Here is a 27,530-nt window from a genome sequence, read left to right as displayed (position 1 = left end):
CTATTACTTACACCCCAAATCTAGCACTGGTTTAATTATACTCTAACTTGTTATTTATCTTTGTGCCCTAACAAGACCCCTAACTCCTAAACATCAGAGATAAGGTCTTTTCCCCGTTGAGGCCTCCAGCTCAGCACCCAACCTGGACAGAGTTGATGCATAACAAGACTCTGTTGGCTGATGACAGCGCCGTGAGAAGTGGTTGTATTTTTTGTACAATTTGCCCAAATAGCCACCGTGCTAGCTGGTGCGGTGTCCTCAGTCTGCAGAGTCATCCTTCTGCTTTCTGGCTTCAGGGTCGTTCAAGGACAAACGAACTTAACGTCCCTGTCCAAGCATGCCTTCAAGGATTAGCCTCAGTCTGAACCCTTCATTCTTTGCTCTCCTTAACCTTTTCAATTGTGTTGCCCTTCCGGTTTACTTACTGTTGTTTATTTATTAGGTAACGTTTTCATATCTTGCCTGTAGTTTAGTCGCCTCTGTTCGGGCAACACAGGGAGCTTCCTCCCTGTATTTTGTCTCAAATGGCTACATTCGGGATGGAAACAGGAATCAAGTGATTTACTGAAGGCAAGTTTTGTGCCGAATGGATTTCTTTTTTAAGTTTATGGCAGAGACAGTCTTCTGAAAAACCCGAAACACCAAATGATAAGGCCCGGCATTTTAGAGAGAGAAAAGATTTTTGAATTTCAAAGTCTTGGCTTTGAGTAACACAATTTACGCTCCAAAGGGATAAAGGCATCGTTGGTTCAAAAGCAACAACTACGGAGGAATGCTTGATAAGGCAAGCGATGGATGTTTCTCACAAGGAGAGTTCAAAAAGGGTCATCTTCGAGAAGGGTCATCACCCCCTACTTATGAACTGGTGACTGTATATCTCAGTTATTTAAAAACACATATATTTAATATGTAAGTGTGGCATTTTACAACTAAGAGGAAACAAAAAAACATAATTATCTTCTGGCGGGCGGGCCCCTTGTAGTTCAGGCTTCCCCCACTAAGTGAGTGCTCTAGGCGCCCATTTGTATCAGTGATTCGTGTATTAGCTGGTGTTGGTTCTGCTTCAGTGATTTTTTTTAAAGACTCTTTCAATGCGTTCATCCGTTTCATGATGGGTGATTTACAAGCTCACCTGCCCACACCGGGCTGAGCATTCAGCAGTTTTGGACCAAAAATGGCCTCCTTCCCAGACCCGACCTTCCCTGTTCACCCAAGTTCACCCGAAGAAAGTTTTCTTGTTTCCCAGATGGAAAAAGTCTTCAAAGGGAAATGTTTTTGCAGATGTGGAAGAGGTGAAACAAAAAACAGCAGAAGCACTAAAAGGCATCAAAATCAACACGTCAAAAACTGGGCAGTGGAAAAAATGTCTCGATAAGTGTATTGCATCAGATGGAGAGTACTTTGAAGGTGAGTGAAGTTTAAACATGTAAGAATGAACACACAATTTTTTATAAATAAATTCCAAGTCTTTGGGGGTCCCTCCTCACACTTAATTATCATAAAACCACTGCTCTATCCTTTTAAAAGACCAACAGAATTATTCAAACCTGCTCTTCACCAATGTGTGTTAATTTCTATTAATGTGATCTAACAAAACTATACTTCCTCAGCTATACTGTGAGCAATTGTGCAGGGATCAAATTAAGAACCGTCTAAAATGACAGAAGGCAAAATTGTAGCTAGAGACACACACACGGGGAAAGTTTCCGGTAGAAAATTTTTCTTGTACCAGTATTCTCTGTGTGGCCACTGACCGGTTCGTATGAACTTAAACCCTTTCTTAGCCCCTCTGAACTTCATTTTCCCCATATTTAAAACAAAGAGAATAGTTTATCATACACATTCTTGTGAAGTTCAAAGACTATGTTTGCATGACATCTAGTATAGGGACACATTAATAGATACTCAATAACATCACATTCTCCTAACAAAAATTTAGTGAGCATCTCCTAAGTGCCAGGGACTGTTCTAGATGTTGGATATGGTATCAATTATCACATTAGCTTCTTATAAGCTAGTGATCACTTTTCATATGAACCAAGTATTAGGTTTTTGAAAAAATTAAATATCAGAAAGCATGCTGTACTTTGTTATTGACTTATGCAGAGATCTTTTACTAATTCTCTTATGAAACTAGTATTTTTTCTCTTCCCAGAAGTCATTATCTTAATGAACAGACAGCTCACAGAAAAGTAAATGCAAATGGTTCTTTAAATATATATATTTTTAGAAAGGTACTGGACATCATTTATAAGAGGAGAAATAAAAATTAAACACTAAAATATTATTTTCACCTACCAGATTGGCTGGTAGGAGGGGAAATCATTCAACCTTCCAAAGGGCAATTTGTATCAAATTTTCAACCTTCCAAAGGACAATATCTATCCAATTTTCAAATATACTTATTTAACCTTTGACCCAACATTTCTATTCTATTTTATTCTCATGACTTATGCTACATATTCCCTTATTGCAGCATTGTTTGTAAAGCAAAAGATTTCATATCAGCTAAATGCCCATCAATAGAAGACTAAAAATTTTAGGATAAATCTACTCTATAGAATATCATACACACCCCCCCCCCCAAAAAGGAATAACAAAGCCTGATATGAAGTAAGAAAACTGATACGGAGTGCTTTAGAATAGAAAAATATGCGAAGTCACAGAAGTGTCCATAGCATGCTACCATGTGGACAAGAAAAGTGGGGAAGAATACAGGCACACTGTTAATAAAGGTGCTTCTCTGTTAACAAAACATAAGACGTATCTGGGAGGACAGAGGGAATGGTCGTGGGTAGCTGGGAGCTGCTAGTGGATAGGTTCTTCACTTTGTGCCCTCTGCATGGGAGTCGTTTATAAGCATTATGTATTTTAAAATTTTAAATTTAAAAATTTAAGAAACCATATAATAATCTACAAGTCTGTGCATTATCATTGCAACTGTATAAACACAAAAAAATGTAAAAAGAAATATGCAGAAAAATTGAAATGCAATTATGGATATTTTTGAAATCTTTAAGACAATATTTCTGCAATTGTAAACCATTAAAAATCATTAAACCGTTAAAATTTAAAATCTACATTATTTTTGTTATTACTCAAAGTCTTAGTTTAATTAGGACTTTTTAAAGAAATATAAATTAAGTAGATCTGTCTTTAAGTGCTTCTGTCTTAGGGAGAGAAAAGCCATGTCTTCAGCGTTTCTTTTTTAAAATTGCAAGTAAATTCATATGAACACAGAGGTATTTTATACTTGTGATTTTTTACTAACTATTAATATTACTAATTTTTCTGCAGCCTAGAACAGTAGCGTCAGAAGAGGCCTAACAGGATTAACTTAGTCCATCAGATCTTTTTATTTCCCCCAGAAACTCATTTGCTCTCTCCTTGTTTTGTATTCCTAAGTCCCTCCTTCATTCAATTGGTTGTCTTTGTTAAGAAATGTTGGTGGTATGGAGGCTACTTGTGTATCTCATTCCATTTAGAATTTCAGTGTAAAACACTGAACAAGCCTTTCAGTGGGTGTTAACCACCACCTTACCAATTAGAACTCGCCAATGTACCTTTCTAAAAGAATAACATCCAAATTCACTCTGAGAACAGTCTCTTTAGGAACTGGGAAGAGAATAACCGGTCTCTCACATTGCTGCTTCTGCAGCAGTTAACTCCACTGTTTAACTCTATAGTCTATTGGGTTGCCTCTTTTTTTTCTTTTCTGGGTTATATCTAAATTGAATGAAAGACAGCATTACTTTAGCTGTGGCCTAACCTTTTTTTTCCATGATAAATGCATGTATTTCCTTCAATTACTTTAGGAATTATTAGAATTTCAGAAATCGGTTCGGAGCTTTTCTGTATTGTATCACCACGCCTTCTTGTACTGCCACTGTGACCACACACAACTTTATACCGCTCTTGCTTGAAGAGATTTCACGCGTTAAAAAAATCATCTTAATAAACGTATGCAATATATTTGCATGAATTGCCTCATGAACTTGAAATTCCAGAAGCTATAACTCTGTTAACTTAAATGCTTTGCACCTGGCTCTCAATATGTAAAAAATCAGGTAAGGCTAAATCGGTTTCAACACAAAACTCTTTGTAAATAGTCTACAGTACTTGTGAGTTCCAAAACTAGTGCTAAACCATTATTTCTTCAGTGCCTTTAAAAAAAAAAGGTGGTAGCTTTTTGTTTATTTATATGTACATGATAACACATCCCAAAGAAAAACAAAATTTTAAATCTTAAAGGCATTCAATGTAAGCTAATGAAGACAAGAATCATTAAACATCTCATATATTTGAATTACTATAGTTGTGAGTCACGGAATTCCTCATCCATAAAATCATAATGTGGCCTTCCAACCAGAACAAGAAGAGAAACATGATGAAAGAGATATCCTTTTGCGGAGAAGGGGCATTAATCCCTTAGCACAGGGGCTGGCAAACCACAGCCTGTGCCCAATAGGACTTACCACCCGTTTTTATAAATAAAGTTTTATTAGAACACCACACTCATTCGTTCATGTAATCTCTATGGCTGCTTTTATACTCCACTGGCAGAGCTGAGTGGCTGCCACAGAGGCAGCCTGCAAAGCCTAAGATACTTGCTCTCTGGCCCTTCAGAGAACAATGCTGCGAAGCTGGGTGCACCTGGTGGGCTTCCTGAAAAGGAGGAAATAAGGCGTAGCAGTCCCTGAGACTCAGGATGGGGAAGATCAAACCACTAGCATCGCCATCAATTCCCTTTAGTGGGAGGACAGACTGGGGGTATGATTCTTAATTCATCAGAGGATTCCCCTTTTCTACGCATAATATTTTGGAGTACTGGATAAGGAGTACTGCAACAACTTTCCTGATGAATATGGATTATGCGCACAAATGATCCCCAGTTGAAAGCGTATGTTTTAGGCCATAAAAAAGAGTGAAATCTTACCACTGTGACAGCATGCAGGGACTTAGTGGGTGTTGCACTCAGTGAAATAAGTGAGACAGAGAAGGCAAATACCACACGGCTTCACACGCATGCAGACTCTAAAGAACAAAGTACATACACAAGCGAAACAGAAACAGACTCAGACGCAGAGAACAAACTGATGGTGGCCAGAGGGGAGGGTGGTTGGAGGGCTGAGTGAAAACGGCGAAGGAATTAAGGGGTACACATTGGTAGTTACAGAATAGTCACCAAGATATAACGTACAGCATAGGAAATGTAGTCAACAGTATTGCAATAATTGTGTACGGTGCCTCATGGTGGTAGTGGAAATATCAGGGGATCACCTTGTAAAATATGTGATTGTCTACCTACTATGCTGTACACATGAAACTAATATAAAATAATACTGAATGGTAACTGTAATTGAAAAACGAAAGTGAGCCCTGGCTGGCATAGCTCAGTGGATTGAGCACGGGCTGGGAACCAAAGTGTCCCAGATTCCCAGATTCGATTACCAGTCAGGGCACATGCCTGGGTTGCAGGCCATGACCCCCAGCAACTGCACATTGATGTTTCTCTCTCTCTCTCTCTCTCTCTCTCTCTCTCTCTCCCCCTCCCTCCCTTCCCTCTCTAAAATAAATAAGTAAAATCTTTTTAAAAAGTAAATAATAACAATGCTTAAAAAGAAAAGAAAAACAAAAGTGAGAAAAGAAAATGCATGTCTTAACAAAATCGTATTTGGAGATATATAGTATAGATTCATAGACATATGGCTATATAGCACAGAAGGTAGACACCAGAAATACTTGGCATAAGCTTATGGCTGGATGATGGAGGGAAAGAAGACGTGAGATGCCAAGGCAGAGCCTCTGACCGAGGCGGACTTCTTCCAGAAGGACACGCGTGGCTGCGGAGACCTAAGGGGTCAGCTTTCCCCTCCCTGGGGGGCGGGACCAGTGGTCCACATTTGTCACAACCCCTTCACGTATTGCTGCCGCCTGTGGGGGAGCAGCGAGTTTTAGGCAGAAGGAACAGTTCCGCCAACTGCTCCTGTCTCAGGATTTCTTCCGCTCACTCTTACCTTATTTAGGTAAGGTAATCCTTACCTAAGGATTTCTTAGGCTCACATCTACCTGGGGGTCCAGGACGCCCCTCCGCCTTTACACCACCGGGCAAGCTTAGAGTCGTGGCAGCTCCGCCTTTACCTTCCCACTTCCTATCTCCCTTTTTTTGTACCCTGGATGGAGGGAGTAAGAATAATAATCATCTTTGAAATACCTCTGACTTTGTGCTTGCCAGTAAATCGCCTTAAGGCACCCCTGTCTGCTCCCGAGAACAAGACGAACCTTAATTAAGGTTTGGAAATTCAAGGGCAGCATGCAGTTCTCTGATTCTTTCCCACCAGCGACGATAAAACACACTGATATTTTCACGATGACATTTGCGGTGTACTCGGCAGTTTCTAGACGAGCCTTGTAGAAGCCTAATTTATCGTTGGTTGCTTTGCCGAAGGCCGCGGTTTTCCCCAGCAGCGGGGCGGCGGCCCGTGACCGGGACTTTGCAGGGTGGCAAAGAGAGGTTGCGTGTCGGTCAGTCCGCGAGGCTCCCAGACTGCACAAGGCAGGGCCGAATAAAGCAGATCTGATTTCTGATCCAGGAGCATAAACGGCTATAATCTGGTGGTTTCAGGGTGCAGTGTGCTAGGGGCTGGATTGTGACCCCACCCCACACCTCACATTCATGTGTTGAAGCCTTCACCTCCAAGGTGGCTCTTTTTGGAGAGGGAGCCCAACAGGAGGTCATTAAGGTTAAATGATGTCATCAAGGTGAGCCCCTGAGATGACAGGATTACCGTATTTTGCCGCGTATAATGCACACTTTTTGCCCAATTTTTTCAGGGAAAAATAAAGATGGGCATTATACATGAGTGGTACTTGAAATACCTTGTATCTGTTCTTGTGTTTTGTAATTATTTGTTGTATAAAAATTTCTTGTGCCATAATATGTACAAAAGTAAATGCTCAAATCCCTTTATAATACAATCAAGTACCTAAATATAAAAAAATAAATAATTGAATTAAAAAATTAAAATGAAAGATTTTTTCCTGAAAGTCTGAGCCAAAAACGTGAGTGTGGATTATACACAGCAAAACACAGTAGCGTTCTTATAAGAACACACTAGGAGCTCACTCCCTCTCTCTTTGCGTCAGGTAAAGACACAGCCAGAAGGCAGAGGTCTTTGACCAGCAAGCCAGTAAGCCAGCACCTTGACCTCGGATGCCCCGGTCTCCACAACTGGGAGATATAAATTTCAGTTGCTTCAGCCACCCCATCTGCGTCCGCTATGGTGTCTCAGCAGACCAGAACACATTGCTGAGAGTAACCTTAAGGCGAGGAAAATTTGGGGTGGCGGGAAGCATCTAGTGTTTGCTCTAATACAATCTCAACTGGATAAGAATATAAACGGAAAATACTGGCAAAATAAAAAAGGACCACTGGTGAAGTTTCTCCTTGTAATTGCTCTGAAATCATCTATCCCAAACATACTAGGGCAGGCCAGTCGGCCAGGACAGGTGCAATAGGAAAACTGAGACAGACAGTTACACAGCCAAGCAGTTTACAGCCGTCTAGTAAATCGCAAAATCCTTTCTTCCCTAGTCAAGGACGCTTAAGAGTCTATGATTTATGCTTCTCCTCTCCAACCAGAGTGTAAGTAGCTTAAGTCACCCTACTCCAGGAGATAGCTAGCAGAAATCCACCTAGTGCCATTGGTGCCAACCACACCCAAGGACGGATAAATTAAGGGAATAAATCCCATTTCGGTGCTTTAGCATAAACTGATGAACATTCTCTTGTGATCTTGCCCTAAGACCTCCCCTAAACTCCTAACCTTTAAAACCCTCAAGACAAAGAACCCAGGGCATGCATGCTCTTCTTCCAAGGAGCATGCCCATGACCTTCTTCCCTCTCAGGTGCATGCCTTTACTTTTCTCACCTTGACTCTAAAGTTCCCACAAGACTTGCAACCAGAGGAGCAGTGGGCAGTGGCAGCAGCTGGTCCCAGGCTAAGCCCCTGAGCCCGTCTCCAAGGCCCCGGCTCCTCTGACCCCCCAGTGAGCAAAGCAGCCCCCCACCGAGGCTGCCCTGTTGCTTCTTCTAGTCGACGCCCTTCCTTCTTTCGCTGGCCCTCGCTTTGATAAGTGTACGCTCAAAATCACCTGCACTCACGTTGTGAAATCTTTCCTGCACAAAGTCAAGAACCCACACACTACGGGCCAGCTGGAGGCAGACCTGCTCTGGGCTGGGTTCTTGTTGGGTAACAACAGGACCAAAGAATACACCTTCAAGCTTCAGACTGACCCAGCCCAGTCTGCCCACTCAGCTCTACTAGGTTGTTTTATGTGTCAGAAGCTCCCGGTGATTGGGGGTGTGTAGTGGCCATATGTCCCTCCGCATTTCAAGTAGATTTGCTACTAGGGGGTGTGTAACAGTGAAAGCAAGTACAAGGACAAATCCTAGCACACCTATAGACACTATTAGCAAGTAGACACAGAGGAAGTGAAAGAGCCTGTGCTTGCACACCCAGGGAAGTCCACACGCTCCTCTGGCAGGTGTTCTGCATGGAAGATCCACTACAAAGTAGACACGTGTTATTCCCACAGCTGCAGGGGCAGCTGGTTTCCAGCTGGAATCCTTTGCGAAGTGAGGCGGCCGGGACCACACACCGACCGGAGCTTTGGGCTGAGGGTGCTGCTTCAAAGGTACCGAGGTGCCAGGCTTCATGCAGCAGCCGTGCGACGCCCTCCTAGCCCCCCCTTATCCTCCACACCGCCATGTTCACCAATTAAAAATCATGTATCACCATGCTAACGTATGACATAAATTATGCTAAACTGTTATTATACAATTTATAATATCATTGCATGAATTTACGGCTCCACCTCTAGATTGGAAACTTCTACCTAGCATCATGCCAAAGCTAACCGTTTCCAAAGCACACGTTTCTGATAAGGGGACCTCAAATGCTCTCTAAGTGCCCGTGTGGTGAGGACTCAGATTAATTTATACAGGCATATATCCCCTGGTTCACACCGAGAATCGAACACAGACCAAATTTCAATGTCATTGAAAAGCAAATAAATGCAACATAATATCCAGAAAACGTTCTCGCTATTCCGAGGCTTTGAACATACCACAAAAATGGGGTCGTTGGCGGCAGAGTGCGGCAGAGAGCTGGTCCCGTTCAGGAAGGCGTGGACCAAATTATGGAGGCCCATCACGTGCGAGTCCAGGGTCCCGTTCACCTTGTCGAACCCCTCCAGGGCGTTCCTGGGGGAAAGCGGCAGGTCAGCAACAAGGTCACAGCTCGGTGAAGGCGTTTGTTTCTGGGTGCTCCCGCCTGCTGCAGCGTCTGCTGGCTGGGGACTGGGCAGGGAACTGGGGCGCTCTGGCGTGGCTCCTTAACTGAAACAGCCCCAACCTCTGATGATGGATGACCTGCTCCAGGGGAGGGGACCCCTATGCAGGGCTAGCTCTTGACCTGCTCAGGTGGACTGTATCTTTCCTGTGTCTGGATGACAAGTGTCTGCTTTCACACCTGTCTCCGTGCCAGACTACGAACCCCGAAAGGCAGAGTTCTCCTGCAGTTCTATTGAGAGGGCTCAGGGCCATGCCCAGCACATGGTCTGTGATCGATAAAGGTTGTTTGAATTAACGTATAATCTTATATTCCCATTGCTCAACTAAATAGACCTGCAGTGTAGCTGTAATATATACTCGGTGTTCTAAACACATCCTGGAATTCCTCCATCTTTGTTTTTCTTTTTTGAATTCCCCATTTTCAGGAGATTCTAATTGCCCATACCCGAACTCAGGGATCCTCAAAGTAAAGCATACAACAGAAAACCACTTATTGCTGGAGAAAAACACTTATTTCACGCCCCACTTCCAGAGTTTCTGGTTCAGTTGGTGCAGTCTGGGTCCTCACAGTTTGCATTTCTAGCTAATTCCTGGTGGGGGTGGGGGAGGCAATTATGGTCACCTGGGCACCACACTTTGAGAACCACTCCCTTAAATCGACACAGGACGCAATCTGTGTCCAAAGCATTTTTATCACAATGGAACACCGAGGCCTGTTCCTCTTGAAGACCATCATAAATGTCACCCTGTTCTTGACACTGCTGCCCTGAGGACTGCGCCAGCCCATCACAGACCCTGACACCTGCCACGCTTAGCTCAGCCTCTGCCTGTAGGTGCAGCCCACCCTGCCCCTGGCCCCAGAGAACCCTCAGTGATATAACTTACACACGGGTGGCCGAGAGAAGACCCGGTCTGGGAGAAGAATATCAATCTCTCCACCATTTCTTTCTGGAGTCCCACTCATCTTTGTTTAAAATCTTGTTCAGACATATACATATTTCTTACGTTTTAGAGAGAGAGAATTATTAGCTGGCCCTCAAATTGCAAGCATGGCAAAGCCGCTGCTGAGTTGTAACTTGAGTTGCGTTAAGTCTGTGATTCTCCTCCGAGATATCAGACCCCGATATTAGGGTCTATGGAAGGGGATTATTTTTAAAAGACAGGAAAGTAAAAGAAAGAGCATGAGCAAATATTTTTAAAATACTGTATGTGATGAGGTACTCTGGTTCTGAAGGCTGTACCTATCTATATACAGAAATTAGACATTTAAAAAATGGTTTTAAATAGCTAAGTGATGAAAACAGCAGTATTAGTGACAGTGGGTGGATGGTGGCTTCCCTGAGACTGCTCTCTTGCCGTGCCCTCTTATCAAGCCCCCCTCCGCCACTTAGCTTCCTGGCTGCCTCCTACCACCCGGATTTCCTTTCTGTTCAGCCCCACCACAGGCAGGAAAATCTCCCAGTGCTGTGGGGCACCAGTGTGGCAGAGCCCAGGGTGCCTACCTGAAGCTGAAGGTAGAGTTCTGGAAGAAAGGAGGGTTGTCAAACGCCTTGAGAGACAGGCAATCTTGTATGTCTTTGAAGGACGGCAATTTCTCTCCGTTTCTTCCCCCTTGGTTTCTTCTCAACAGCCCTTCGTGGCTTCCATTACACAGAGTGACCTGCTGGTTGTAGTCATCCAAGCTAGGATTCACCGGCGGGTGAAGAAGGAGAGGTCTTAGTGTGTGGACAGCATCATAACCTCGGGCCAAGCAAACCACCCAGAGTCGTACATCGAAATGTATTATAGTCACCTTAACGAGGGTCAAAACTATGTGGTGAACATACTACCTCCACAAGTAATTTGGGATTAGTTTCAAAAGCATAGACGCAAGAAGTAATACATGAATACATATGCATAATAATTACCATTCCCCTGGAAAGACAGGAAGAGAGTTTACAGACAGCATGGTGATCCCTACTATGTGCACCGAATCTTGAGCAACTGAAGAGAGAGGGGGTGACCAGTACTGTACTGAGCTAAGCCATCTGGGGCAGAAGGGCCCCTGTAACGTTAGGAGACAGTTTTAGGCGAACCAAAGGCAAATGGGGGTGGTCGGAGTGAAAACGGGCGAAGCAGGATGGAGGGGAGCTCTTAGCACAAACGCTCTGATAGGAAATGTCCTGCGCCAGTGGGGCCGGTTATGTCATAAACACGGTGGCTGAGAGAGTCCCATGCCCCCAGAGATTCTCTTCTACGTGCCCGTCGTGGTCTGAAATCCCACCCTCAAAATGGGGTTTCATTGACAGAGAGAAAGTGGTAAAGCTGTTTCCAGGTGGGTTTTAATGGGTGAGGGGATAGTACCAGGGAGGTGAGAATAGAATCAATGCACGCAAGGATGAGAAGAGGCCAGTACCTAAAACTAGGCAAACAAACAAACACACAAAACCAACCCTCCAAGACAGCATTTCCCCAGTGTGTCCCCGGGAGATGACCCAGGCAATGAGGGTGCCAGGGTCAGGTGAGTTTAGGCCCCTCCTGAAGAATAATAATAACACACTTAACGTAAGAAATGCTCTGAGTCATTCTGAAATCTTTTTAAAAGTCTTTCATGCAGCATTGCCTGAATTTGTAAAAATCTCTTTCCACATACCACCTATTGGTACCTCCAGGCGCTAGGAGAAATGGTGCTTTATGAAATGATGCTAAGTCACGTAAAAAGCATTTGTTACCCCGCTCTGTGGCGTGGAGCACTGTCCCGAGGGCTGCAGGGAAAGCCGAGGGTGTAGACGATGGGGCCCCGGCTTGCCAGGCTTAGACCCCTGGAAACACGCGCATGCCCAGCCGCGGGGGTGTGGGCGGTGAAGCTCTGTGCCCCGGAACAGTCTAAAGACCCTGGCCAGGGGAGCTAGATCAGCTGGGTTAAAAATGGGATTTTGGAAAAAAAAAACAAATAAAGGAAGTCCTCCTGGGGAATCTTTTTCTGAGATGTGTGGCAGGAAAGAGAAACGAGTTGAAGGACTCGCTGAGGACAGCATCTTCAGGGGCTGCGGGCTGCTCACCGTCTGTGTGAGTCAGTACCAGGGCTCATGCTCCACCTGTCCCTCAGACTCCCAGCACCCTGCGGTCCAGCACTACCAGACTGCTTGCGGACACTCTTCTAGCTCCGTACACGATCGCCTCTCTGCCTCGGACACGCTCACCACCCTACCCGACCTGGCTGAGGGCTGCGTCTCCCTAAAGTCTCAGAATAGTCATCTCTGCTCCTTAGAGCCTTTCCCTGCCTCTCTCCTTGGCTTTGTGCACACATCTCTTATGATACTCCCCACATTGTATGATCATTTGTTTACAAGCAATCCACCTTTGTAAATATAAAACGATATTCAAAAGGGAAGCTATATTTTATTCCTCCGTACATTCTCAGCACTATTACAATGTTTGGAATATGACTGGTGCTAAAATGGTTGATCTCAAAATGATGGCCAGGCATGTTCCATTCGCGAATGTGATCTTCCTACCTCTGTCTTTTATGACAGTGCTTAGAATTTTAAACAATCCTCCCTCCCTCAGGAAAGCCATGTCCAGAAACATGTAAACAGAACTGAACATGCATTAGGAGTGGAAATATAAAGCGAGCCTCCTTCTTTCAGCCATAAGAAAATGCAGCCTCTGGATTTCCATCCCGGATCAGATGTGATTACCTATCGCAGACAATTTCCCAGCTGGAGAATCTCGAGTTCTGGCTGATCAGAGTCGGGTCGTCCTGTCTCGCTGCCCCGAGCAGCTGGTCTGTGCACACGTCACACTCGTTCCTCCCAGTGGCAAAGTTCCAGTAGGGCAAAGCAAAGGACTCGTTGCCAATGAGGCGCTAAAAGCAAAGGGCATGTCTCGTCATTTAATTCATGTCGTCAGGCGCCACAAGAAAGCATGTAATGCAAAGACAAATAAGGGTCTTCACCAAATGCACAGCAAAATTTAAAGAACCAAAGGTGTGGTATTCACCAACCTGGAGGTCTCTTTCCAACCACAACAAATGGTACCGGTGCCAGGTGACAAAGGCAGGTCCTTGGTGCGAGAAGTCAGCGGCCTTGTAGGGATGCCCTGGTCCTGAAATATTGGAAAACTAGTTAGAAATTACAGAATAGAATTTAAAAAAAAAAAAACTAGGATGTGTCTGCAAAGCCTATAAATCCACAGTGTTTTGGTCCAAAAAAATTGTTTTTGTCATCTATCTTTCTGAAAGCAACAACATCAACAGCAAAACAATTTTTGGAGGCCACTAGCACTTTTGGGATAAATTCTGTTCATTTCTTGTCAAAGTCTGGCTGACAACAGAGATCCGGAGAAATTCAGATCACTCTCAGCTCTAAGAGCCCATGTTATGGACTTAACTTTAAGTGATATGTCATTACGATGAAATCAGAGTACCCAAAGGGATAGATCATTTAGACCTCAGTGAAATATGGTTTTAAAAGGCATTTTCTAACAGGTTTCTTACAAATGCATGTAGTTATAAAAGAGGGATTAGTTAAAATAAAGCAACCTCTACTGTACTTTGTCTAATTCAGCCCTTATGAAGCCAGAAAGAACTCCCACGGATTTTGCCTCAGCCCATCCATCAGTTACAACCACCAGCTGACAAGCACGGTCGCCAAGTCGGGAAGAGAGAAAAATACCTTCCAACCAATTTGGCTGGCCACTGGAACTGCTAATTTTTCTGAAAAGCTGTGGGCCATTTCGTGACCTCGCTGCTGCCCGTTCCATCCTTCTTCCTCCCTTCACAACTGCCTTTGATGGTTATGTAGAAACTTCAGCTAACTTTAGCTCTTTTTCAAAGTACCTATAATAACTTCTGAGAGCCGAACAGACACGAGTATAAATTTAATTTCTCGGTACGGCCAGAAACTACGGTTTTCTTTTCCTCTTGAGACACTAGCCTCTCATAAAACAAAAATTCCTCAGAGTCACGACGGGAAAGCTATAAAGGTTTGACGGGCAGAAGAGCCTCCGTTATCTGTTGATGAAGAAAGACAGACACTGGCCTGAGAGGCCAGTGTTTACAAGACACCAAGGCAGGGCTGCCATTGCTGCTGTCGGCTACCTCGTCCTTTAAAATGTTCTAATCCAGAACAAAGTTGAAGGTTTGCAAACAAAATGATGAGGGACAAGGATACTGTATGTCCACTTAATTACAAATTTCTTTAAATTCAAAAACATACATTCAAAGTCAAATGAAAAAAATAATAATAATGAGGGAGAATCAAGTGGCGAAGAACCAGTGACAAACACCACAGAGGCAGACAGTTCCAAGTGAGGAGGGCACTATGCAAAGTGAGCTTGAGGTCCTCATCCACCCTGCCCCCAGCAAGGGGCCCGCAAAGTGGGGGTCCTTGCAGGTGCAGCCAAGGGTTCCGAACTGCACTGAGCAGATGCTGGAACCTAGTGTTTATGGCTTTTGCACGACCGAAAAAGGACGGAGGATGAAGCTGAACCTCCTGGAGGAATGAAGTTCCTAATGGATAACCCCGCCCCCCTCCCCCGCCGTCCAATCCAATTTTAGGATCCAGGAGGGTGAGACACCAGTTTCTCAAGCATCCAGCGTCACGTGGTCAGAGCACTAAGCCAGAAGGGTCACTGGGTTGCTGAGCTCGGCTCATGCTTTTTCTTGACAAGGCAACTCCAGGAAACCCCTAGGGAGCCCAGGGGTGCCGGGGCATCATCAATGACACCCCGAACATCCAAAGACTAACACTTGTGCGTTTACCGAGATACTTCCAACGCACTCCAGTCCTGCCCAGAGAAAAGCTCCTGTGCTCCAGCACATGCTTGGCTAATTCCTCTGATTAGCTAATTCCTCTGATTTGAAGTAAGGTCAGCAAGGGCTCCCATGGCCACATTTAGAAATGTGTCCTTCTGGAATCACAAAGAATTTGCTTCCACCTCACCAACTCTTGCCGTGGAGAATTAACAGCTTTGTGGAGAAGAGTTAGACTTGGAACTGGAGCGCATTTTCCTTTTTTTTTTTTAAAGATTTTTATTTATTTATTTATTTATTTATTTATTTTTAGAGAGGGAAGGGAGGGAGATAGAGAGAGAGAGAGACATCAGTGTGCGGTTGCTGGGGGTTATGGCCTGCAACCCAGGCATGTACCCTGGCTGGGAATCGAACCTGCGACACTTTGGTTCACAGCCCGTGCTCAATCCACTGAGCTACGCCAGCCAGGGCTTGGAGCGCATTTTCAAGCGTCTGCAGCCCAGGTGCAGGAAGGGGTTGCTCCAGCCCGTCCTCAGGCAGCCTGGGACAATTTTCCAACTTTCGCAAACCTAACCCTTCCTTCCGGTTGTGCTCTTGTTAATTACCTTGCCTGAAGTTGCCTTACCCACCCACCCCAAACCCAGACCTATAAGAATATATGTTCATCTGAGGGGGGCAACCCACCTAATAATGTAGCTCTAACAGAATAGTAATGGAGCCATACAAAGAAGTCGTAAATGCTGCAGTTGGCGACCTGTGGCTGCGTCCCGTTGGGCCCGAGCAGGCCCAGCCAGTGTTGCGTGGTGATCACGTAGTCGGGGTGGGTGGTGTTCTTTGCGAGGTCCAGGGCACCCAAGAACTGCTCCCTCTCCTGAGGCGTTAAAGAGTGAATGTTGCGTCGCACGACCAGCGGTTTCTTCTGGTCACAGTTGGGGCCGGTCCAGCCAAACTTGCAGTCTCCACAGTTATAGCCAGCAAAGTTTCCTAAAGTATTGAGGGGAGGGGGGGAGATGGAAGAAGTAAGTTGATGTTGTTTGAAAGAAATTTCTGAATTTGAACTTTGGGGCAGAACAGAAGAGAAAGATGAAGGTGCTTACAAGAGGGAAAAGAAAGCCCATTTCTGCCCTGGCTGGTGTGGTTCAGCCGACTGAGCACTGGCCTGTGAACCAAACCGAAAGGCCACGGGTTTGATTCCCAGTCAGGGCACATGCCTCGGCTGCTGGCCAGGTCACTGGTGGGGGGTGTGCTAGGGGCACCCACAGTGATGTTTCTCTCCCTCTCTTCCCTTCTCTCTGAAAACAAATAAAATCTTTTTTTTAAAAAAAAGCCAATTCCCTTTCCTTTCTCTCTCGAAACGTTTGTATCTCAAAGTGAAAATGAACACTAGAGAGTTCCCTAGAAATTTTTCCAGCAAAGCAAACAGGATGTGAAGTGCATCTTGTTGAAATTGATACGGTGAAGCCCCAGCCCCCAGGACCTCAGGATGCGACTGTGTTAGGAGGCAGGGACCTTAAAGAGGTAGTTAACGGAGGTCATGGGGGTGGCCCCCACTCTAGTACGACTGGCGTCCTTATAAGAAGAGGAAAGTAGGGCACAGGCAGTGACACAGATAGTGAAGACACAGGAAGAAGGCAGCCAAAGCTGCAGACACCTTGATCTTGGACTTGAGGCCTCCAGAACAGTGAGAAAACGGATTTCAGTGTGTCGCTCAGTCTGTGGCCCTTTGTTCAGGCAGCCCTGGCAAACACATCCCATGTCGTCTTCTATACGCTCCTTCTTTCCACGGGTCATGTAGGGCGTCCCTTCCTGCGTCCCCTCCACACCCCTTCCTGGGACCCAGCGGCAGCTTTGACATTTGCCACAGGGCCCCTCGGTCCTGTGGTGTACACCAAAATGCTGACCCAGACCAGTTCGCTGATGCAGAGACGGAGAGAATATACGCCAAGCTAAAGGTGAAACCAAAATAAATAAACTGATTTCCAAGAATTTAGGTGAAACCTAACGCAAAGATAGCTGGTTTGTTTCTCCAAGGAGACGGAGTTAAGGCGAAATCAATGGAGGCTGGCAGGTCGTCAAGGTGAGTGAGCTGCCACGGTGTCAGGAGGTGCAAATCACAGCAGGTTCCCTGTGGACACACAGACGCCTCCCCTCTGTCAGCCCAGGGAGCAGTGGGGACTGGTCCTCTCAAGCACCGAGCACCTCTCTGATTCATGCCGAAGCTTGAATTACTTTATCTTGCTCTGGACTTTCCCTTCTTTGTCCTAAGTGTTGCTTTCGCTATGGCCACCACCTCATTCTTCAGATGGTGATAATAAGTCAGACAGTAAACATTTAAATATTACTGGAGCAAAATGTGGAAACAAAAAGGGATAGTAATACTTATCTCCCAGGGGATGGAAGGGAGGGGTGATGTGAAGCATTTCCCTGGGTGACCAGTGTCCGGGCTCACCTTTCTCCTCCTCCTCCATCTCACGCTCCCAGACCTTTTTACTGGCTGTCCCTTCTGTGGTTGCCTAGGTTACCTACTCCTTTAAGCTACAGGACGGGTCCTCCACAGGGCCATCCTTGATTCTGCATTATTGGGGGCAGATGCTCCGGTGTCCCTAGAGTCCCTCCCATCCCCCTTCCGTTGCATTTATCACAGCGACAGGAAAGTTCTATGTGTCTCAGCTACAGGCGACGGCAAGGCAGTCATCCCACCGCCGAGGCTTGTGCTTGACCTTGTACAAACTGAATGTGTTGAATGAATGAAAGAGATGTAAAGCCAAATCACCACAATGTACACTTTAAATACTTCATAGTTTTACTTGTCAATTATACCTCGATTGAGCTGGAATTTTGTAAAAATTTAAAAAGTAAGAGCTATGTCAACCATATTTATTTTTTTTTTAATTTTTAAGGAAAGGACTATAAAGCATGTAGCAGACAATTCAAGAAACATACATTTTCTTCTTGTTTTTTTTCCCTCCCTGTCCTTGTGGGTTAGAAGGAAAAGCTGGCTTTGCAAACGGATTGGATAAACAGTAAGTGCCAAAAGAGAGGTAAGCAAAAAATGCTGTGGCCGCAGTAGAGAGGGGGCTATTTGGATCTCTAAAGAAAAAGAAAACTTTCCACGAGCATAAAAACAAAACAATTAGCTTTTGTACCTTGTAAAGAAAATGCCAGCCCTTCTCTTCTATTGGTCCAAAGGATTTTTTTTGATAGGTAAAGAAAACGTCCTTAAAAATGTCATCAGTAGGAAGAATTTTTCCTGGAGTCACTGGTTATTTGTGTTGTATGCTCTTTGTCACATTTCAGTTCAGGGCGGGGCAGAAGGAGGTTTACAGCTGCTCGCACGAGAAATGGTACAATAACGAATACAAGAACAAACCCTGTGTTTTGTGTCCTTACGATGGTAAGAGCAACGCATGGGCCACATGCTGCTTGTTTGAGAGACTTTAGGACAGTCTGAAACAGCACAGGCCGTTCCTAAGGAAAAGCCACCAGAAACAGCTTCAGGGGGAGAAGGGGATGCTAGTTGGATGGGGTGAGGCCTCAGGAGATCCCCAGGGCAGGGCAAGCAATGGAAACCAGACTGATGGAGACTCGGACGTGGCACCCGCCTGCCCGCTCTGTTGGGGAGGGCTCGGCAGAGGAACAATGGCCTCCACCAGCACTTCTGTCTGGGAGGAAGCCGCCCTTGCAGTTCGTGCCCTAAGGCCAGCTCATCCAGTTCTTCCCGAGATGTTCCTGGCACCCTTGGAGCTGCTGCCCAAGTGCCGGAACTCAGGGCAAGTGAGTCCCAGTAAGTCCCATGCGGGCCTCTTGAAAAGAATGCCTGGGATTCCAGAGCTTCTGCCACACTTCGCCACCATCACCATGGTTTCTTTTACAGACAGAAGTTATGGGGATCTCTCTTCTCGCACTGGGGCGCTGGGCTGGGAGGCCCGGTGTGGGGCCGAGACCTTCTTGCTCCTCAGAAGGACCTTCACAGCTAAGCTAATACTCCATCGCACGCAGATGTGGGACCAGCCCACGCTGCATCTTCGCAGATGTGGGGAAGTCTCGGTGTGGCTTCTCCCCTATATCCTGGGGTGTAGCTCCTCTGTCCAGCTAGATTTCCAAAAATTCTGAACGATGGCTGTTCTGTCGTTTCATTATAAGTAATTTTGATGTGGCTGTGGGAGGATTGGAGTAACACAGGCAGCTACACCACCGTCCTTACCAGAACCTATGTAATAACTACTTTTCAAACATCTTTGATTAAAATCTATCACTTATTCTGGCAGCTCTTATAGGAATAAAGCATTTTTTTGAGGACTGATTGAATAAAATGCATCTGCAGAATACTAAACACTCAAACTCCCAGCTGTTTACTTACAGCCAGATGACTGGGAGTGAACGTATATTCACCGCTCTGCAGTAAGAAAGTAATTCTGTCCTCCCAAATGATAAGGAACAGCACACCTAAATTTTATAATAATAAAGTTCAATACACTTCTACACGTAATGACATAAAACTTGTCTTTGAATTTTGGGGTCTCACGGTGGAAACTGAGCAATTCCTCATGAGTGTTTGGGTTCCTGCACTTCCCCCCACACAGTTGTTTTTGGTTGCTTGAAACAACATTGCCAATAGATGAGTATCTCCCTCAACCATTCATTCAACAAGTAGTTTATTAAGACCCACTACCCAAAGTGCAGTCGGAATCAAGCATGCCTCCCCCTGTGCCCCCACGACTTTCTGCCCACTCACGAAGTGCCACACTTCGTAACTCTGGACTTCAGCTCTCCGAAACTGTCTTGTTGGGATTGGAGTTCGACTTCATAAACTTCTTGTGGAGCACAGGCATGTTAATATATTAGAGCCCTTAGAACAGCGGTAAAGAGGAAGCTCCGTATTGTCGTTACTACCAGTATTACTCGCTACCGCTTATCAAGTAGTATCACATGAGTATTTGTGTGATACCCTTCTTACTCACCCACTACACTGTCAACTAAGAATGGTGTAAGGTTTTTTCCCTCCATGTAGGTTGAAGGCCAGATGTAATCGGGCCTAAATGAACATCGGCTGGGTTCATGATGCAGAAACCCACGAATAATTGGATAAGAGGCGTTGGGCACTAGGGGACACAGACATAAAGGAGGCACCGGGCCTTCGCCTGGGGCAGGTGGCTAACCGAAAGGCGTGTGCGTGACGAAACATCAACGCACGTCTGACAGCGGGAAACTGAAAATGGAGGAGTCAGCCACGCACCACGGACGACAAAAGGCAAGACAATTAATTCTGACTCAGAACACCAGGGATGCTTCCCAATTATGGTGAACCGAGACGTCTCTTTGCACAAAGCCAGAGTTGCCCCTGCAAAGCAATGTGGAAGCAAGGTAATAAGAAAGCATTTGTCTGGATTTGAACACACCTATGACCCAGATGTGTTCAATTAAAAAATTCATTTTTCACCATGTCTCAGAGAAAATACTCTGAAACTCTGCAGATCGTTTTGATGTTTTGGCTTCTCAACCTGGTCTAAAAAAATGTGTTAAAGAGCTGAAGACAATGGAAAGGTGTAGCAGTGTCAAACCCTAGCACGCAAAATGTTTATTTCTTTAACTTAGATTTCCTACTAGTTCCTTACATCAATTTAACATGAGTTCATTGCTTCCCTTAATCTACCGATAGCCACAAGAAAAAAAAAAAATGAGGGTTATTTTAGAAATGGAGAAAGAGAAAAAAGTAAAGGATGCCGAAATACCGATCTCTCTACCACTGAGGGTGTCCCTGAGCAAAAATTAACTTTAAAAGGACAATGTCCAGGACCTACTAAGGACTGGGATAAAAATGGAAGGAGGCCGAGAGTGACCAAGCAATGCACATTCCTGCACGAACTACATCAGCTCAACCTCCGAAGGCTATTAGACTAAATAAGCTTAAAGACCACCGATTAGTGAATTTATAGGGAGCTCCAGACAGCCTATCCCTTTTAATTAGCGATTCTATTATTTTAATAACAATACTTTATACTCACCTAGGGCCTTTCATCTACGGAGCTCAAAAGGATTTCACAAGTGTGGTTTCATCATTATCCCCATTTCAGAGATTGGAAAATGAAGGGTACTTAGTCACTTGTACAAACAAGAAGTTCTCAGACAATTGTTCAAAACCTATTTGGTGTGCATGTTTTTCAAAAGTCGCAAGACACAGCTGCATGCAACTGGTTAGTCTCAGAAATGCCAACTGGCAGGTATGACTCGTAAAGTGAATGGCTAATGTCTCCTGAAACTCAACTCTTCTTGACAATTAAATTCAATAATATTCAGGTCTAATTTAAACCCACAGAGAACAGGGACATCCTCTGTAGAGAATCTGAGCACATAATTTCCCCTTTCAGAGTCTGCATTTATTTTAATTAAACAAGCTAAAATCTTTTACCAACTTCAAGATCACAGAAACTGTGGTGTGTTAATTTTTTATTTTTAAGTATTTGGGGGGTAAGAACACTTAATATGAGATCTACTCTCTGAACACATTTCTGGGACTACAATACCCTATTGTAGGTACAAAGCTATAGAGAGCTCTCGAACTTATCTTGCTCGATCTGATTGATTTTGATACTTCATGTAAGTGGAACCGTGCAGCATTTGTCTTTCTGCGAATGACTGATTTCCTTAGCCTGATGTCCTCCAGGTTCAGCCATGTTGTGACATGTTGCAGAGTTGCCTTCTGTTCTTCAGGCTAAATAGTATTCTGTTGCACATATACACCACTTGTCAGGGATGTAGAACAATTGGAAACCCTGCCCACTATTGAAGGGAATGCAAAATGGTGCAACTGCTATAGAAAAGAGTATGAGGGTGTCTCAAAAACTTAAAAACAGAACTGTCATATGATCTGGAGTTCCCACTTATGGATATGTATCCAAAGGAACTGAAATTAGACTCTCAGAGAGATATCAGTGCCTCATGTTCATTGCAACACTGTTCCCCATAGCCAACATGTGGAAGCAACCTAAGTGTCCAGCAACAGGTGAATGATGTGTTTATTTTTAAGTCAGTGTGCCCATTGACTTAACCAAGTTCAAGGCTATCAATACTCTGTTTGCCAAAAGCTAATCTACAGCTCCACCATAAATCCATAAATTCGGGGTGACCCCAGAAGAATCCCAGAGGTCCTATTGGCAAAGTAATTATGAGGCCACCAGAGAAGACGGCTTTGGAACACTCAAGATCAGGTTTAAATTCTGATCTACCGTAGGAAGGCAAGCAACTCGCTGTTTAAGGGGAGTACACTGAAAGACACGTGTCTCGCTTTGGGACAAGGACAGACACATCACAGTGATGACTGTGTATACTAAATAACTTTCCAGCTCGGCCACTAAGGATTTAACCTGATACCCTGACACCCAAAGAAAAAGACCATCAGCCCGACATCTGTGGAGCCACACAAAGTTGGGGTGGAAACAACTATGGTCACGAATGGAGGACGGGGGTGAGCCATAACCTGGTAGGGGGTCTCAGAAGCAGCCATGGCCTTGGCAATGGCTGGAGTTGGAGACCATGCACCCTGAGGAAGCCCCGCTTCCTTTGACTGGCTTATGGACGTGTATGGACACAAGAGGTCCTTACAGCCTGGACTTACAGGACGGGCCCTACCTATATCTGGTCCTCTGCCTCCTGGGCATGTTTATCCTCCTCAGAGCAGGGGGTCCTTTTCATGTCTTGAGTACAGGTCACTGTGACCCTACGTTACTGTCACTTCTAGAGAAATACTTGTAAGTGTTCCCTCAGGAAAGAGAGATTACAACTGTCCCCTCTTCTGCCGTTCTCTCTTCTTTCCATCCCCACATTTAAAAAAAAAAAACAAAAGCTTGTGACCCAAGTCAAAAAGATAAAGTAGATAAGAAGGGTGATAAGGAGGGTGAACAGTTATATCTGATTCCCTAATACCTTCCGTCTCAAGATTCCATAACAGGGAGATTTCCAACCTTTGTATTTGGTGATACTCTAACACTGACGGACCCGGAAACCAGTGTTCTGGAAGGATTTTTTGAGTCACAGACAAAGAAGTACTATGTTGTGCAGTTTCCAGTCCCAAAAGTAATATGAAACCTGCTGCTTTTCATTAGACAGAAAAGCCATGAAAATCTATGAGATAATGTCTCTAGAAGCTAATGCTCAATGAGTGCAGAGAAAAATAAATACTATGAAATTCAATATGCTATTAAAAACTTGTCACAATCAATACTTATTGCAAAACTAGCAGTTTCTTTGAGTCATGGAATTAACAATATGACTACAAAATGATTACAAAGCCAGCATTATTGTTAATGTTTAGAAAAACTAACACCATTCCTCCATTAACTTCACAATCCTTTGGACGTTTCCTTAGTTTACTTTCATACCCGTAACACAGCTCAATTATCTGTATTTTCCTAGCTTCCTGTATCATATAAGAACATTAAGGAAAGCATCATTTAAAACGGGAAAGCTCTCAGGCAGCTGGACGGTGCAGAACAGTGTCCAAGGGCTTTGCCGAAGTGGTCACTTGTGGTGTTTGCGCTCCGGATGCCCTGCCGGTCTTTGAGATTTGTCACTGCTGAGCGTGGCCGCTGAACATAGCAGGGGGGGCTCTGCCGAAGAGGATGGGAGCAGGCTCAGGAGAGCCAGAGGACTGAGAACTACACACAGATTTCAAAGAGACAGGTAACGAGAGAGACCGAGGCCGAAAGGAGGCACAGCAAGCCAACCTGAAATGCCCACCTCAGACCCGGGTAAGAGCAAAGGAAGCCACTGTTGCCTGGTAACAGTCCCCCCTCCCCGGGTCGCTGGAAAAGCTCCGTCCTGCCACGTCTCTCCAACCTGGGCCAAGGGACAACCCAGACATAATAACCTTTAGCCTGCTGGAGGCCTGTTCAACTCCCTAGAAACGCTGTGGCGAGGACCACCAAACCCTGCCTGCGACGCCTGTCTCCCAGATGCCAGCCTCGCCCACCCCCTCTTCAACAAGCGCAGACCCATTTCAGGGACGGGCATGGAATCCGTCGTGAGCGGGCTTGCTCTGGCTTCCAGAGCTGACTCTCGAGCGCTTTAGCTTCCAACAAACAAGCCCGCGGTATGCTGGCATGCGTCCACACAGCCAGGCTTGGCCCGAGGACTGTTTCTTTAGATGCCATAATACACGTACTGGAGGGTAATGAAGAATGTAACCAAGACATCAGCCTGAGTTAATTTGCCGCCTACGGGGAACAAACTCGGTTTGCCTTTCAAAGACTGCTCTAACACTCGCAGTGGCCTCGCCTCCTCCTTAGAAGGGGCCCCTTCCCCAGCGGGGTCCTCCCCATTAAGTTTGCAGCAGGCCAGGTCTCCCCAAGTGCCTTCCTCACCTGTGCACGTGCAGGTGCGGTTGAAGAACTTCCGTGGCCACCGTTCTCGGTCATCCCGGTTTCGCAGGGTGTAAGGGCCGCTCCAGCGCCTGGTGTCGGCTTGCGCCTCCTTGCACTGCCCACGGCCCTCCCGAGAGCCACAGACATTGGCCGGGTCCACACCCAGCAGTGGACAGCACTCCTTGGTCACCAGGTTGTGCACTGTGGTGCAGACCCGGGGGAACTGTGCCCGGGCTCCGGGCAGGACGGCACAGCCCAGGCAGCTGAGCAGAAGCCCCCAGCGAAGGGAGCTCATGGCTTTATAATCAGGAGGACTTTCTCTCGCTTTCCACTCCTTCCAAACCGCCTTCTTCTTGTCTTCCACTAGAGTGCTTGAGCATTCACTCAGTTTTCGATTTTCGGTTTTTTATTTTTTTTCTTGTATATTTTTGTCTTGTGGTCCGTTCCTCTCCTCTTTAAAAAACGCCCATAAAAATCCCAGAACCCACGCCTGTGCACGTGTGTACATGCACACACAGTGGCTATTTTATGTGATCCAAACTGAAACAAATTTAATTGTATTAGAAGCGCCTCTAACAGCCAGGCTTAATGAGGGTAGCGCTTCTCACCCTCTTCCCCCCATTAAATCAGGCTTTGTCTAATGGAGTTAATTTGCAGAGCGCTCCAGCCACGCCACGTACTATGCTGGTATTTCTAAACTGCCCCCCCTCCCTTTCCTCCTGAGCCCATGACTTTAATCGCCTTGAACTCAGTTCAAAAGCCAAACACGGGGCTGCCTTTATTCTGCCTGGAGGGCCAACCACAGGGCCTCGTGGGGTTTGTGCAAGGGCTGGGAGAAGCCGTCATTAGGGGGATTAGTGTTGGAGAAATCCTCATGGTCAGCACATGACCCACAGTGCACAATGAGGTAGATGGAGTTTCTGGCTTTGCTTCAAGAGGGTAAAGCCATCTTCATCATCTGGGATCATGTGCTCCAGCCTAGCCCGTGACCGCAGACTTCCCAGGGAGTCAACAGCGGCAGTGAGCTCCTGGTCAAAGGCCCCTCACAGGCAAGCACGCATTGCTAACGACAAACCACTCCTGACTGCGCCCTGATGCGCTGGAAAGGCCACTACCTCAGGCCGCCCGACTGTGGAAATAAAGAAACATTTATTTAGGGCTGACATACAAGGGACAGCTTTGTTTGGCCATTAGGGAGCCTCTTCCCCCCAAATAATCACATACTCTTCTCCCATTCAGCACATCCAGCCTGCAGATTCTTGTTAATTACGTGAGGCACCACGCCACCAGAAGTTCAAAGTCGTCGTTATCTGACTGTAAGGAAGGCAGTGAAACAATTTGGAGCAAGGGCTCTCGAGTGAAGTCTTTTGATTTATAGTCAAGCTAAGCGTCACCGACCTGGAAAGCAATGCCTCCCCTAGTGCCTCGGGGCCAGTGAGGGGACCCGTCCACCCCTCCAGATGGAAGCAGGACGGCCTGAGCCCCAGCTGCGCCTGAGCACGCACTGCTGGCATGAGACCGGCCCAAACAGTTCCCCAGCACACTTAACACCAGGGCCTAAAGATACGGGACGTTATTTCCAAAGTGGTTCCCCAAGGTTCAGCCATGCTGGGATAGCTGTGGCCATCCCACGTAGTTCTGTGCCACCCCATGGCATGAAGTCGTTGTGACGAATTAAATGATAGTTGTCCTCTCCCACTGCACTCCAGAGCCAGCCTGTACCCCAGGCCCAGGCAAGCAGAATCTCTGAGCGTGGGAGCCAGCCTTCAGCCTGTTTCATAGGTTCTCTGGGCCCCTCTACTGTGCACAGGTGACTGTCAACAGGTCAGAAGAAAACACAGCTCCAGAGGAAATGTTAGAATAGAGCCAGCTTCAAGATTCCACGGGTGTTAGCGTCCCCAGTCTGTCCTAACGAACTGCCTCGTACAGGGTGGCCTAAGATAACAGTTCTGGAGGCCAGGAGTCCAAACTCATGGTGTCTGGGGGGCTGCGCTGTCTCCAAAGGCCCCGGAGGAGCCTTCTTCTTGCCTCTTCCAGCTTCCAGGGGCTGCTGCCATTCCTGGGCGTCCTTGGCTGGAGGCAGCAGCCCTCCAGTCTCTGCCATAGCCTCCCGGCCTCATTCCCCTCTGTGTCGCTCCTCGGTGTGTCCTTTATGAAGATACTTGCCATTGGATTTAGGGCCCAGCTGGGTAATCCAGGACGGTCTCATCTTCAGATCTGACATTTGCAAAGACACTTTTATCAAACAAGGTCTCGTCCACAGTTTCTGAGGCATGGAACGGCCTCTCGGAGGCCTCTATTCAACCCACTATGTCATGGATGTGAAACTTGAATAACACTCGAGTTTCAATATCTCAGAATCGGAAGAGTATTGTGGAGCTCATTCACTCATTCCACGTGTATTTATCGACCCCCTTGTGCCAACCTTGTGCCCCTTTGGGATCTAAGTCTACGTGTTGTGATGCTCTGGTCCCACAGCATCCGATTCAGAGGTCTTGGATGCTGGCGTTTATTGATGGAGTCAGCCACTCTCGTGTCAGAACACCCCCAGGTCGAAGTCCTGGGGTATCGTTTCTTTCAGAACAACACTTGTTAAATAACCCACCCAGCGTGTGGCGTTAGACTCAGGTTGTGATGACTCCCCACATTACAGCCCGGACGCTGCCCTCAGCTGCAGGCCTCAGATGCTTATGTCTAACTTCCTCCTTGTTGTCTTGCTTGGATGTCTAGACACTTCTCCTTAATGTGTTCCAAGAGGAAGCCTTGCTCTCGCCTCACCGAGGCTTGTCCCTCTGTAAATCACCTCCATCTTAGCGAAGAATGCCACCACGGTCCTGTAATGGGTCCTTGGTTCTTCTCCTCCCCGCCTCCCCTGTGCATGCTTCCCACTGCCCTTCGAGTGAAACCCCAGGTCCTCTCCAGGCACCACTCAGGGCGCGGTCCCCGGAGCCACAGACACGTGCGCCTGGTCTGCGTGAGGGTACGCACAGCAAGGAGAGAAAGTGCAAGTCGGAACTCAGAAACTGTCATTGCAATTTGACATTGCCACGATGTCAAGCATGTGATCAGTGAAGTCATCTCT

General features: G+C 46.0%; 1 protein-coding gene across 2 annotated transcripts in view; it reads right to left on the bottom strand.

The window, feature by feature from the left end:
• The window catches only part of DCT (dopachrome tautomerase), a 32,300-nt gene extending 7,074 nt beyond the window's left edge, over positions 1 to 25,226 (bottom strand). Inside the window, exons 1-6 of one of the 2 annotated variants that reach the window (XM_036011233.1) lie at positions 24,449 to 25,226; positions 15,774 to 16,073; positions 13,341 to 13,441; positions 13,036 to 13,202; positions 10,858 to 11,037; positions 9,130 to 9,265 (exon numbers count right to left, since the gene is read on the bottom strand). In XM_036011233.1, coding sequence (XP_035867126.1) covers positions 9,130 to 9,265; positions 10,858 to 11,037; positions 13,036 to 13,202; positions 13,341 to 13,441; positions 15,774 to 16,073; positions 24,449 to 24,743 — 1,179 coding nt within the window. In that variant the 5' untranslated portion in view covers positions 24,744 to 25,226. The remainder of the gene's footprint in view (positions 1 to 9,129; positions 9,266 to 10,857; positions 11,038 to 13,035; positions 13,203 to 13,340; positions 13,442 to 15,773; positions 16,074 to 24,448) is intronic. The other variant, XM_028526938.2, reaches the window with a different exon arrangement.
• Between the last annotated feature and the right edge of the window lie 2,304 nt (positions 25,227 to 27,530).

This window comes from Phyllostomus discolor, chromosome 11 (assembly GCF_004126475.2).
Source record: "Phyllostomus discolor isolate MPI-MPIP mPhyDis1 chromosome 11, mPhyDis1.pri.v3, whole genome shotgun sequence".
NCBI lineage: Eukaryota > Metazoa > Chordata > Mammalia > Chiroptera > Phyllostomidae > Phyllostomus > Phyllostomus discolor.
The sequence above is the reverse complement of the archived record's forward strand: the minus strand, read 5'-3'. Positions and strand labels throughout refer to the sequence as shown.